General features: G+C 50.1%; 2 protein-coding genes across 3 annotated transcripts in view; one reads left to right on the top strand and one right to left on the bottom strand.

The window, feature by feature from the left end:
- The window catches only part of Usp7 (ubiquitin specific peptidase 7), a 52,728-nt gene extending 46,318 nt beyond the window's left edge, over positions 1-6,410 (top strand). The window contains exons 22-31 of one of the 2 annotated variants that reach the window (XM_029544281.1): positions 14-167; positions 688-755; positions 1,181-1,289; positions 1,379-1,456; positions 1,993-2,093; positions 2,636-2,735; positions 3,468-3,587; positions 3,717-3,788; positions 3,907-3,997; positions 4,231-6,410. In XM_029544281.1, coding sequence (XP_029400141.1) covers positions 14-167; positions 688-755; positions 1,181-1,289; positions 1,379-1,456; positions 1,993-2,093; positions 2,636-2,735; positions 3,468-3,587; positions 3,717-3,788; positions 3,907-3,997; positions 4,231-4,337 — 1,000 coding nt within the window. In that variant the 3' untranslated portion in view covers positions 4,338-6,410. The remainder of the gene's footprint in view (positions 1-13; positions 168-687; positions 756-1,180; positions 1,290-1,378; positions 1,457-1,992; positions 2,094-2,635; positions 2,736-3,467; positions 3,588-3,716; positions 3,789-3,906; positions 3,998-4,230) is intronic. The other variant, XM_021208911.1, reaches the window with a different exon arrangement.
- Positions 6,411-10,947: 4,537 nt separating this feature from the next.
- Litafd (LITAF domain containing) overlaps positions 10,948-13,087 on the bottom strand; it is a 3,717-nt gene continuing 1,577 nt past the window's right edge. The window contains exons 2-4 of the mRNA XM_021208867.1: positions 12,211-12,309; positions 11,788-11,932; positions 10,948-11,094 (exon numbers count right to left, since the gene is read on the bottom strand). Of these exons, the coding sequence (XP_021064526.1) occupies positions 10,980-11,094; positions 11,788-11,932; positions 12,211-12,309 (359 nt within the window). The 3' untranslated portion in view covers positions 10,948-10,979. The remainder of the gene's footprint in view (positions 11,095-11,787; positions 11,933-12,210; positions 12,310-13,087) is intronic.

Here is a 13,087-nt window from a genome sequence, read left to right as displayed (position 1 = left end):
TGTTCCTCCCCAGGGATGACCCAGAAAACGATAACAGTGAGCTGCCCACTGCTAAAGAGTATTTCAGAGATCTCTACCATCGGGTCGACGTCATCTTCTGTGACAAAACCATCCCCAATGACCCTGGATTTGTGGTCACATTATCAAATAGGATGAATTATTTTCAGGTATTAAACAGTCTCCTTGTGGCTTCAACACTTTGATAAGAAGGAAGACTGCCTTGAGACAGATTTTGAGCTTCAGGCTTCCTTATACTGTACAGCAAATGTAAGACCAACCTGGGCCGCACAGTAAGGTGCCTCAGAGTTCTGAAAATTGAAACTCGTTTAAAGGTTCACCACGCAGAAACGATGAATATGTCTAAAGAGATATATGCTATTTATATATTATATATTATCACATAAGTATAATGTGTAAATATACCTACATAGTTACTGATGAACCTATCACATTATATTGTGCTATATAGATGCATAAGAGTGCAACTGAAAACCCTTGTTCAAATAGGTTACTTACAAGGTGACACATGTTAAGAATATTTTGTTCTGGCTAATAGTAAATTTCTAGGGTATTTCATTTCAGGTTACATGTGAATATCACTTTTTACTAAATAAGACTCACAAGCAAATGACCAACCTTTCCCCAGAGTGCCAACTTCCCTTCTTCTGGTCTTTTTCTACTCCCTAGGTTGCAAAGACAGTTGCACAGAGGCTCAACACAGACCCCATGTTGCTGCAGTTTTTCAAGTCTCAAGGGTAAGTGAGCCTCACTCTGGCTGCTCTTTCCTGTGTGCTGAGCTCCCCCAGGCATTGTGTGAACACGCTTGACTAGATAGGTAGGTCACCTCTAAGTTTGAAATACAAGTGTTATTTCACCTTTATATCTTAACCACATGATCCCAGAGGTGGTGCAGTGATTGTTCCCCTTCTCTCGGGCTGGACTAGGTTTTGGTTGGCCCTTCATGCTTCTTTGGCTCCAGGGTCCTATGCAGCTATAGAGACCTGTGTGTACTCTGTCCCTTTACAGAGTATTTTTAAGGCTTGTGATGAGAGACTAAGGTATGGGGAGCAGAAATGGGCTAGGTAGGCACACAGCTTTCAGACAGTGCACACCCAAGTCTGCTTTTTTTCTTAGTTGGAGTGTATTGTAGACCAGTTATTCATGTGCTGTTTTCTTGCAGTTATAGGGACGGCCCCGGTAATCCTCTTAGGCATAATTACGAAGGTACTTTAAGAGATCTTCTACAATTCTTCAAGCCAAGACAACCTAAGAAACTTTATTATCAGCAAGTGAGTCCAAGTCAACAAAACTGGTTAATAAAGGGAAGGCTTGGGTTTCTCAGGAGTGTGTTTAAACAAGTGTCTCTTTTTCTTAATAGCTTAAGATGAAAATCACAGACTTTGAGAACAGGAGAAGTTTTAAGTGTATATGGTTAAACAGCCAATTTAGGGAAGAGGTAAGCATTTTTGTCTAGTGTTACTGTTATCCTTTCAGAGCTCTAGAACTAAGAGTATTTTCTCAGTGGGAACATATGGTAGTGACCTTTGAAAGCCAGAAGTAAGCATTGCTGAGCTAAAAGACCCCAAACAGGAGCTTGAAGTGTCTTTATGGTTCCTTGGCCTAACCTGACCTGAGAAGATCCTGCCAGGAATGTGTACTGCACACAGCCAAGCTGGGCCTCTCCCTAGGCCACATTTCTGAAGAAAAGATCCCACTCACCTGGTCACCAGACCCATTTTATTATAATCTCCTTTTGACTAGTCTCCTGATGCTGAGAACAGGAGTGCTCTCAGGGTGATCCAGGGATTTTTCTAAGAAACATCTGAAGTCCTGGTTTGGTGGAGATGCTCCTCCTCCAGTGACTGAATCCACTGAGTAGGCCTTTGAGTGATACCGAACCCTGCCTCCCAACTGGAACTAGCGAAGTTGTTGGGTTTGTTGCAGCAGAAGTCTATTTTCTTTAAAGCCTTGTAATATCCTGTCATCACATAGGAAATAACACTATACCCAGACAAGCATGGCTGTGTCCGGGACCTGTTAGAAGAATGTAAAAAAGCCGTGGAGCTCGGTGACAAGGCATCAGGGAGACTTAGGCAAGTATCTCCTGAGCTATAGGAGGCTGGAACAGCCATTCACTCCAAAACCAAACAGCCCCATCCTTCTGCAGTTGGTTTTTGCAGAGCCCCAGCCCATCTCCCACCTTCTCGTCTGTTATCTGTAGTAAATGGGTGTGATGCCTGTAGCAAAGGAACGGAACGGCAGGATTCTGAGACTGTGGGTGTCCATACTTCTTGGGTGGTTAAGTGTAGCTCCATGTAGACTGTAAAGTGATCCTGCTTTTCTGAATCCTGTGTATTTCTATGGTTTTGCCTACAGATGTCAAAGACAGGTGGCCTTAGGACTAACTGGTTGGTTCTCCAAATGCTTGGGGATTTCCACAGCAGCAGGCAGGACTCCGGTTACTACTGAGCCTGCTCCCCTCCTGTATTATACTCAGTCACTAGAGAGTATGGTCCATATGCAGTGCTGCTTGTGTTGCTGTCACCTGGAGCTCTCCTCTTCTGAGCACCATTATGCCCGCTCTTGTGTCCTTACATGAGATAAATACTTCATTGCTCCATTTTTCTTCTTTTAGACTGCTAGAAATTGTGAGCTACAAAATTATTGGTGTGCATCAAGAAGATGAACTATTAGAATGCTTATCTCCTGCAACGAGTCGGACTTTTAGAATAGAGGTAATTGTCACCTTGCGGGCCTTGGACTCAGCTTGTGGGCCTGTAGTGCAGTGGCTGTCCTGTGCTGAGGTGGGGGCCACCGTGACATCCTCTCTGCTGTACACAAAGTAGCTTGAGTTGTTAGTTCATCCATTCTCAAAGTTCTCCAAGGGTAGTTTCCTCTTAGCATTTAAAAAGGCTGCAGTATGAAAAACTGCACATAGCATCGAGTAATGAGCCACTGCCTGGTATTAGTGTGTGCATGGTGGTGCCGAGCACAGCTGCCCTGTGCAGCCATTGGCACCCAGAGCCTGTCCGTCCCAACCCCTGCTGCCTGCCTTTTCATCCTGGTACCCTTAACCCCTTGTGAGGGAAACCATGTGGGTTTGTCTTTAAATTCGTTGTGTCCGGGTGTGGTGGAACACACTTATGCCTGCATTTGTATCTGTATGCTGCAAGCAGAGTCCAGCACAGGGTGTCAGATCTACTGGAGGTGGAGTAACATGTTGTGATCCACTGTGGGTTCTGGGAATCACTTTGTGCTCTACAGACCCCAGCTCCTACTGTACCTTCCAGGCCACAGCACAGTAACCTTCCTCCTCTTCTGTCCACTCACCCTAGTCAGTTCCTGTCACCTCCTGGTGGACATGGAACCTTTCGGGGGGTCATCTATATCTAAATGGGAGCGTACCCCCATTGAGTGTCAGGTTAGAATTTAAACTTAAAGTCTTTGTGTTTAAAATGTGTCTCCAGGAAATACCTTTGGACCAGGTAGACATAGATAAGGAAAACGAGATGCTAATCACAGTGGCACATTTCCACAAAGAGGTGTTTGGGACATTTGGAATTCCGTTTTTGCTGAGGATACACCAGGTAAGAGTTGAAAGGGCTGGGCATCTTGTCAAAGCCCTGTGTCTTTGAATGCCTTGCTGGTCTCAGCTGCTTGCACAGACAACCCTGGCTTTGGCATCGAGCACACCTGTCCCCTCCTTGTCGTCCCAGGGTGAGCATTTCAGAGAGGTGATGAAGCGGATTCAGAGCCTGCTGGACATCCAGGAGAAGGAGTTTGAAAAGGTGTGTGTGCTCCTGAGCCTGGCTCTACCTCAGTGACTAGCACTTGAATCCAGAGTGAGGTAGCTGGGCCGCTTTGGTGGACAGAAGATAATTGGGGAGTTTTGCTTGTGTTTTCCAGTTTAAATTTGCAATTGTCATGATGGGCCGGCACCAGTACATCAATGAAGATGAGTATGAAGTGAATTTGAAGGACTTTGAGCCACAACCTGGTAAGAGGCTATCGTTTGGACTGTAGGTCTTGAGAGTATGCAGCCACTGGAAGGCAGCAGCCCTGGGATCAGGTCACTGCTCTGTCTCCAGTGGTGCTGCTTTCTTGGGGCTGAGGCTGGGGAGACTCTCTGGCTTTAACAAATGGCTAGTGGTCTCTGGCTTGACTGCGCAGCAATCTGTGTGAGTTACCAGAGAGCCTGGGTCTTAATGGTTTGTTCTTTGTCCCTGCCAGGTAACATGTCTCATCCTCGGCCTTGGCTAGGGCTTGACCACTTCAACAAAGCCCCAAAGAGGAGTCGCTACACTTACCTAGAGAAGGCAATTAAAATCCACAACTGACTTCCTTCCCGTGTCCAAGGCGAGGACAGTGCGTGGGTGTGTGCCCTTTTAACAGCCGTAGAACTCTGGTGCACGTGCACTCTCCCCGAAGTCTCCAGCAAGAGGATTTGCTGCTGATGTTATTTTATTTTGTTGAGGCTGTTCAGTTTGGCTTCTCTGTATCTATTGACTGCCCTTTTTGAGCAAAATGAAGGTGTTTTTATAAAGCTTGGATGCCAATGAGAGTTCTTTTATGGTAACCACAATGCAAGGCAGCCATCCGCAGCATGGGAGAAGAGGTTCCGAGGGGGTGAGTCCCTGGCAGAAGGTCTCTGGTTGGCGCAGGCAGCCTGGCCGCCTGCCCAGGTCCTGCCACCAGCCCTGCAACTAGTCAGACTGATGAGTAGGCTCGTCCAATTTCTTCCTTCAGTTAGACTTCGAGTGATCTGTGTGCATCTGTAAAGGCAAACCAGAGAAAACAGCCCTAGTCAGTAGCACTCTCTCCTTCACCGTGTGCGTTGCTGGCCCTTCCTGGGGTTCCTCTCCTCAGCTGCCTGGAGGCTTTTTAATAACTGTCTCTCTTTGTCAGCTAGTACTGTTCAGCAGCCTGTTCACGATGTGGATGCACTGAATGCGGTCCTGGCAGTTAGGGGTCTTAGACACTGAGAACATTGTCAGATACAATTAAGGTTTACTCTGTTGCCCATTGGGAAACGTAATGATCTGAGCAGGTGAACAGTCACTCTAGGCTTCTGTGAGGACGGAGTGGACGAGCAACAAGGGAGAGAGCCTTTTAGCAAGGGCGCATGCTCGCTAGTGGTTAGTAAGCTGTTGACTTTGTAAAAAAGATAAAATAAAAAAGGAAAAATGGAAAATGAAATTGTATATTTAATGAATGAAACCTGTACAATTTGCCCTGGGAGGAGGCCGTTTTTCTATTGGGTGAGTGCGAGTGACCCTGGCCGACTTGGACACTCTGCGTAGCTTTATTTGAGTCTTCTCCTTGTTTCCCTTTTTGTTGGAGCTAATGCCAGCTGCGTGTCTAGTTTGGAGTGCAAATAGAAGGAGCAAGCCACACTTCTTCCCCCCCCCCCAGTACTTCTGTTTGTTTCTGTAGCAGCAGTGTACACCAATTCTCCTGTATATTGCCTTTTTGCTGGAAAATGTTGTATGTTGAATAAAATTTTCTATAAAAATTATAATCCAATGACTGCTGTGGAAGCCGAGGGTGACCGCTCCCCTGGGGGCTTTGCGTTGAGCCAGGCTTTCCGCCGCACGCCACAGGCTTGCTCTCTCACCTGGCTTTTTCCTTTGGGTGGCGGCTTTTATTTCCTTTTTGAGATCTGGTTTGCCCTACAGGCCTGAAGCTTGCTATGTAGACCAGGCTGATCCTGAACGCACAAAGGTCCACCTGCCTCTACTTCCCAAGTGTTGGGTTTAAAGGTGTGAACGCCACTCCTGGCTTCCCATTGGAGCTCGAGGGGTAAGGGTTTGTGAGGTGTGGTGGCACGGGCCTATAATCCTAGCAGTTAGGAAGCTGCGGAGGAGGAAAATCAGCCTGTGCTACACGGACAGACCCTGACAAGAATTCGGAGTGTAGCTGGCGGCAGAGAGCTTGTCCAGTATGTGCAGGGCCCTGGGCCTCATCCCCAGTATCTAAGGAAAATGCAAGAGTTCTCAGGTGGGATTCATGCCTGTCTGTATTCTGACTGAGGAAGTGCAGGGACTCTGGATGAGGTGTCTAGGGGAGGCCACTTGGTGTGCTGTGGGTTGCCTCGGGTCTCCTGGTTCTGAGCCAGTCTGTAACCCGACTTCCTTTCTCTGTTGCACTATGAATTGTGTGCCTTCTGATAACTTACTGTATCCAGATCAGTGGGGAAAGCAGCACATCGTGGGGGCCAGGTGGGCCTCGATCCTGCTGGGCCCTTTGGCCTGTAAATAAGAAGTTACAGGTAGTTACAGGCAAGACAATGAGGACTGCTCACCCAATGTTGGCCTTTGAACCCCAAGGTGTTCCTGTTTCAGGGTTTGTTGGGGTTGCTCAGACTAAGATACCCACGATTTCTATTCTCCCTTAAATATTAAATGACTATTTTTCAAAATAACTTCTTGTAGTGTTTCTTGTGTGTGGCATTCATTTCTCCGTTCCTTCCCAGTTCCCTAAATACCGAGTTCATTTACCTGATTTGGGGGGAGGTAGAAGCAGATTTCTACTTCTAAATTTAAGTATTACTAAAATGTAAGAAACTGAATCCCCTGAAGATGCCATCAGGTCCCTTTGCTCTGTGACGTGGGTGTTAATGTAGGGGAGTGTGACTTAAGTGAGGGCTTGCAGCCTTGGTGGCTGTGTGATTCTGCTCAGGGCATGAAGCTGGAATGGTTGTGCTTACCAAAGTGGAAGCGGGGACATGAGTTCAAAGCCCTGGTTACACATAAGGGTCTAGGATGCCTGAGACCCAAGCTTGAAAAGCACGAACATAACCATCGGCCATTGGCCTCTGGGGTTTTCTTCAACACTAGAGCTAAGCTGGGCTAGGTCCCAGGTCTCCCTGTGTGGCTCCTCAGAGACCATTCCCCCTCTTTGACAGCGCACTGATTGAGCCAGCTGTCCCTGTGACCAAGCACATCTGGCAAGGAGGAATACCATATTGCTTTCCAGCTGTTTGTTAGGGTAAATGTGTGGTTATATTGATGAAGCCCTGGCAGGGTGGTGATCCCAGCTGCCTGTGAGACTAGTCTAGGCTACATAGTATAACCCTGTCATAGTAAAAACCAAGTCCGCTTGTGCCACATGGGGAAAAGGTGGTGCGGCCTTCCCTGGAATGGGTGTCTGGAAGCTGATCAGGGACAGGGGTCAGGTGCTTTTGTAGGAATTGGGGCTGACTTCGGGGGGGGGGGGTGGCTCAGCATGCTGTCCCTGTCCCAACCCTGTGCTATCAGACAGTAGCTGCCCCCGTGGCAGAGTGCCTTGTGTCCACTCTCCAACTTCTGGCTGCTAAGCACCAGGAACGGGGCTCAGTTCCTAAGGGAAGGGACAGCCACTTTAATCTGTTGCACACGGTCACAGCCAAAGTTCAGTGTCCCCATTGACAGTCAGTTTGCTCCTAGGGGCTGCTGAGATGCAGTTCTTACAACCTGTTGGCTTGAAGGAAGCCCCAGGGGACTTCATTTCCCAGGTAGACAAAAAGCTCTATCAAGACCAATCTCCTTGTGTCCTTTATTTTTGTTGTTGGTGGACATGGGTGGTTGTGAATGAGACCTGCAAGCTAGGACCCTCTGCTTTGAGATCATTCTGAGGGCAAGATTGTGGGTATGAGAGTCTCTGTTCCTGCCAGGGATCACTGGCCCATGTTAGGTTATGTACCTGGTCTGGCTGAATGGCAGGGATAGATGGCAGGTCCCAGCTTGTACCTTCAACCAGGGATAAATGTTTGGAGCCCAGACTCCAAAAGGCTTCACAGTCTCTGAGGTGAGCTCACATGTCCTTTCCTGCCAGCCAGGATACTGGGCTCTTGGATGACCTAAGCTCAGTTTTTCAGAATTGGGCTTGCAGGAGGAGGAGGTGAGGAGATTGGGGAGGAGCACCTTTAGGTTCATCGCAGCTGAGGGACAGTGTTAGCCTTCCAGCTAAGGTGCATGGACAGACGCTAAGGGCACATCAAAAGCTGTCGGACTTCTCTCCCCGGCCCTGGCTCACTGTCTCCAGACTAGCTGGAAGGTAGATTTCCGAAGTGAGGTGGACCTGCTGGGCAGGGCTGGCAGCAGTAGGCTGGGAGTGGGCACAGAGGCCTGCCATGGTGGCTGCTGATAGCACCGCCGTGGCACGCCACACCCACCTGTCCGCTCCAGTGATAAGGCTGGCACAGAGGGTGGGGTGACCGTCGTCAGCACCACCCTTTTAAGCTGGACACAGCATCAGCCACACACAGCCTGGGCACTGTGGAGTTGACAACTGAGACACTACTGTCCAGGAATACAAGTCAAAGCCAACACATTGCGTGGGGGACAGAGAGGGATCTGAACAGGGAAGGAAGGTTTCAGGTGAGCAGTTGAATGTAAAGAAGATTCAACCAAGCCTCAAGACAAGGCTTGCTTTCTGAGGCCCACGCTGACTTGGCGTGATAGTGTGATCTTGTGTCAGGCCTATTTCCATGCTGTTTGAAGTTCCGAAGTCCAGTTTCCCAGTATCCCCTCCATTGCAGGTGGTAGACAGGCTTGGGGATCCACCTAGGCCTGGATTTCTACCTCTGTCAGCTGGTGCAACACTGCCTCCCTGTGGTGAGTGTGGGTATTACATGGAGCCCAGCACAGATCAGTGGCCCATGTACCTCATGAGCCCATAATTTCCCATGTCCACCTTTCTCTTATTCAGGTGATTTACTCAAGTCTTCCCCCTTTCTATTCACATGATGATAGCTGTACCAATATAGTTTATGTTTTTCCAAATTAAATGGAGCTCCAGTGTGGCAGTACATACTTGTCAAACCAGCGGTCAAGAGGCTGAGGTAGGAGGGTTGTGAGTTCCAGGCCTGCTCAAGGCCAACCTGGGCAATTTAGCGAAGTCCCTGCTACAAAATGAAAAGGAGGGTTTGGGATGTAGAGTGCTTGCCTGTGACACACGAAGCCCCGCTTCAATTCTCAGCATTGCAAACAAAGATAAAAACCCAACCATTCTGAAACTGCATTTCCCTACACCTTCCTTGCCCCTAACGCTCCTTGTTTTACTCAGAAGTCTCACCCACATGCCAGTTTGAGGTCTTTTAACAACCACTTCCTTCCTGTTGGCTTCTTTGCGCTGTAACCCTGGGAAGGAGCCCACCCCAGGATAGGACTCGGCAGAGCTCCTCCCATCCCAACTTCTCTTGTAGCCTCTCCCTAAACTTCTGCTAGGTCATAGGGGTGTCAGGCAGAACCATGATTCCCAGGCTCACGAGTCTTCCTGAAAAAAAGGGCCGGAAGGATGGGCTATCCTGGGGTGCATAGAGAGGGGGCTGCCCGGGTGGGGTCAGGAGGGCGGTAGGAAGCACTGCACATGGCCCCAGGTCAACTCACTGAAAGAGTATGATCTGTGAGTTCTGGGGCAGTGACTGTTGGAGTTTCTCTTCCTGTTGCCGTGATACACTACTCTGACAAGAAGAATGGAACGGAGAAAGGGTCCTTTTTAGCCACCAGGTCAGCTTGAAAGTCACATGATACCCACAATCAGGAAGCAGCGATGGATAACTTGCATGCTGCAACGCAGCTCTCTTTTTTCCCTTAACCAGTCCAGAATCCCAGCCAGGGAATGGTGCTGCACACAGCGGGCAGGTCCTCCTGCCTCCATAAATATGGTCACACCCCCACCCCAGGCAAGGCGCCTTGCCTAGACAAGACTGGATCTGGACAACGGGCAACAAAAAAAATTTTTTTTAAGAGACAGGCATTTACTATGTAACTAAGGCTCCCCATCTCAGGCCCCCAAGTAAGTGTTGAATTCTTGTCCATGTTAACTGCATCACCTTGTCTGTTAGCCACAGGTGAGGCTGGTGAGGGATGAGGGAGCAGCAGAGTGTGGGGCAGGTGGAGGGGAAGCAACTGGGTGAGTAGAAAGGCAGGCTGCACTGGAGGCCATCAGAGGAGAGGAGGTAGCCCGACTCTCCCCATACACCCACTCCTGCAGGAGAGGGCTCTCGAGACCCTGTGAGGTCCCTCCATTTGTGTGTCTGCACATATGTGGGTACACCTGTGTAGGTGTGCGTGTACATATGTGCACATGCATGTGGAGGTCCAAGGTTGATGTGCGGGATCATCTTATTTAGGCAAGGTCTCTCAAACCCAGAGCTTGCTCACATGGCTAGTCTTGCTAGTCAAAGCTTGCTCTGGGGAGCCTCTTTCTGGGACTTTAGAAGGCTGGAATTACAGGTGTGCCACCCCGCTCAGCCAGCACTTGTGTGTGTTCTGGGGATCCAAACTCTGGTCCTCATTTTCGTGAGGCAACTCCTCTTAATTACAGGGCCCTCTTCCCATGCCAGCACGCGGGCTCTGCCGGCTACCCGAGGCTATGGGGCTGCTAGAGGGGACGACAGAAGCCTAGGGAGGTGGCCAAAGGGAGCTCAAGTAAGCCTGGGGACAAAGTAGGCTGAGGAGAGCTGCTGGGGGGAGGCCAGAGGACATCTGAAGCCCTCGGGGCTGAGGATCCCAGACTGCAGAGACCCACAGTGGAGGAGGGACTATGCTCTCTTGACACTGCAGTTAGTGATGGGGCACTGGTCCCTGGGGGAGCAGGTGTGAACCTGGATGTGGGTTAGGGGACTATACAGATGAGGTGTGGCTAACAGGTGGAGTTGATAGGAAGGGGCTGGGAAAGAGGTGGCCTGGCTGGTGGAGCTGAAGCATCTACAGTCAGTCAGAGGAGTCTTGTGCTCCAGCCCTCCTGAGGAAGATACCAACCAGCACATGTTGTGACGCAAGCTTATATAGGTATCAACTATGGCACATGGACAGAACAGAGGAGAGTGGAGAGTGTTTTCACTCACTCACCACCACCCTTGGTGAACGGGTCTATGGGGGGCACACACACACACACATGCATACATACATACATACATATACACACATACATACATATACACATACACTCATACACACATACACACCCTGATGTTGCTTTATTGCTGTTTATAGTCATAATCCCAGGCGATGGAAGTAGAAAATCTGGTGATGGCACAAGGGGCAGGAGTGGACCACATCCATGGTGCTTCGTATGCAGAACGGGATGAGACAGCAGCCCAGGAAGCACCTGCAGCCTCAGAAGCAGTGTATGTTCACCTGAGTGGGGTCCTCGTGCTGGCCTGCACCCTCGTCACGCCTGAGTAAGGTCCTCGTGCTGGCCTGCACCCTCGTCACGCCTGAGCGGAGTCCTCGTGCTGGCCTGCACCCTCATCACACCAGAGCTGGTTCCTCGTGCTGGCCTGTACCCTCACCACACCAGAGCTGGTTCCTCGTGCTGGCCTGCACCCTCGTCACGCCTGAGTAAGGTCCTCATGCTGGCCTGCACCCTCATCACGCCTGAGTAGGGTCCTCGTGCTGGCCTGCACCCTCGTCACGCCTGAGCGGGGTCCTCGTGCTGGCCTGCACCCTCGTCACGCCTGAGTAAGGTCCTCATGCTGGCCTGCACCCTCGTCACGCCTGAGTAAGGTCCTCGTGCTGGCCTGCACCCTCGTCACACTTCTGCGTGGGTCTCAGTTCTTTGGGGGCAATTCTTCAGAGCTGGGCTGAGAGCTACACTGAGCCCTCTGTTTCTTGGCAGTGGCAGTGATGGTGACCTGTGTCGAGCCACTTGCCCCACCCCCATCCATTGCTTCAGCCACCCAGCTAGAGGACAGACTCCCCTGAGAGAAGAAACCAAACCCAGTCTGGGACCTCCCTTTGTCCCTAGCTCTCTCTGCACTCAGCTGTCCCACCCCAACTCCAGCAGGTCCCCACTACTTACCCAAACACAAAGAGGCCACTGCACAGCAGCCAGGTGAGGAGGCCTGGGGTAAAGGTGGTCACTGTCATGATACGGTTCCCACAGTAGGGACACACGGCCGGCACTGGGATTGAAGTTGCCATATGAGCTATGCCAGGGAACAGGCCTGGGCAATGGGAGCAGGGAAGATGGGTCAGATCAGAGTGAGTTCCAGGGCAGCCAGGGTTACACGGAGAAACCCTGTCTCAAGAAACAAACACTAAAAACCTCCAATAAGTTTGCAGTAGAGAAAGGAAGATATCTTAGAAACTCTAGGTATGGCACCAACTCAGATGAGCAGCGTTGAGGCCCAGGCTCACCAGAGAAGGTGCCATCTGCTTGGTGACTGGCCTTCTGGGTGCCTGAACACGAGACACAGAGAGGAGAGGCAGTTTCCTTCCTTACCTGGTGGGACTTGGGTGTACACGGGGTATACTCCAGGTGATGCTGGTCTTCCTGTGCCAGGATTGCCAGGAGGTGGCGTCTCCCTAGGCCGCTGACCGTCTGAGAGAGAAGCAAGAAGCAAGGCCCAGGGGCTCAGATTTGCCAGCACTGAGCCACCATGTGACTGACACTGCCATTATGAGCTAAGTTGCCCACAGTTATATATATATTTAGGAGGTGGAGGGACCAGTAATTGAACTCAGGCACTTCTGCCCCCACTTCTGCCCTCCTGCACAGGGGAAGAGTTAGAGGTCGGAGATGCAGCCTAGCTCAGGGCTATTGGGCCACACTGTGCCAAACAGGAACCATGGTTCACCCATTCCTCAACGAAGCAGGAGTTGAACAGTGCAGGTGGGGAGGCTCAGAAAGGTTGACTCCCTTGCATGAGGTTGCTCAGTAAATATGTATTTGAGACCAGGTGTGCTCAGAAAGGACAAAGGCCTTAACCTCAGCGTGGACTCTGAAGTCAGGATATTTATGTTTCCTCCGTGGCTTTGACGCTTTCTGTAGCAGGGAGGAAGTTGAGAGAAGGAGCCTGTCTCCAGGCTCACTGGGAGGGAGCATCCAGCCTTCTGCCTCGGCCTGCACCCCATGTCCAGTTAATGCAATGCTGACAACCCCAGAGCTCAGTGCATGCTAAGTTCTCTATCAGCTGACTGAGTTGCATCTCCAGGTTCTTTTTTTTTTTTTTTTTAAATTCAAATCTCATTTAGGCTGGCCTGGAACTTGCTATAATCCTCTTGCCTCAGTGCCTGGAGTGCTGAAATTTCTGGTATAAGCCACCACCCAAAATGAAACACCATGTTGTTTGTTTGGTTGGTTTTTTTGGTGGCGGGGG

The sequence above is a fragment of the Mus pahari genome, chromosome 12 (assembly GCF_900095145.1).
Source record: "Mus pahari chromosome 12, PAHARI_EIJ_v1.1, whole genome shotgun sequence".
In the NCBI taxonomy this organism is placed as follows: domain Eukaryota; kingdom Metazoa; phylum Chordata; class Mammalia; order Rodentia; family Muridae; genus Mus; species Mus pahari.
Note: the sequence above shows the minus strand (reverse complement) of the source record. Positions and strands in the feature narration are given on the sequence as shown.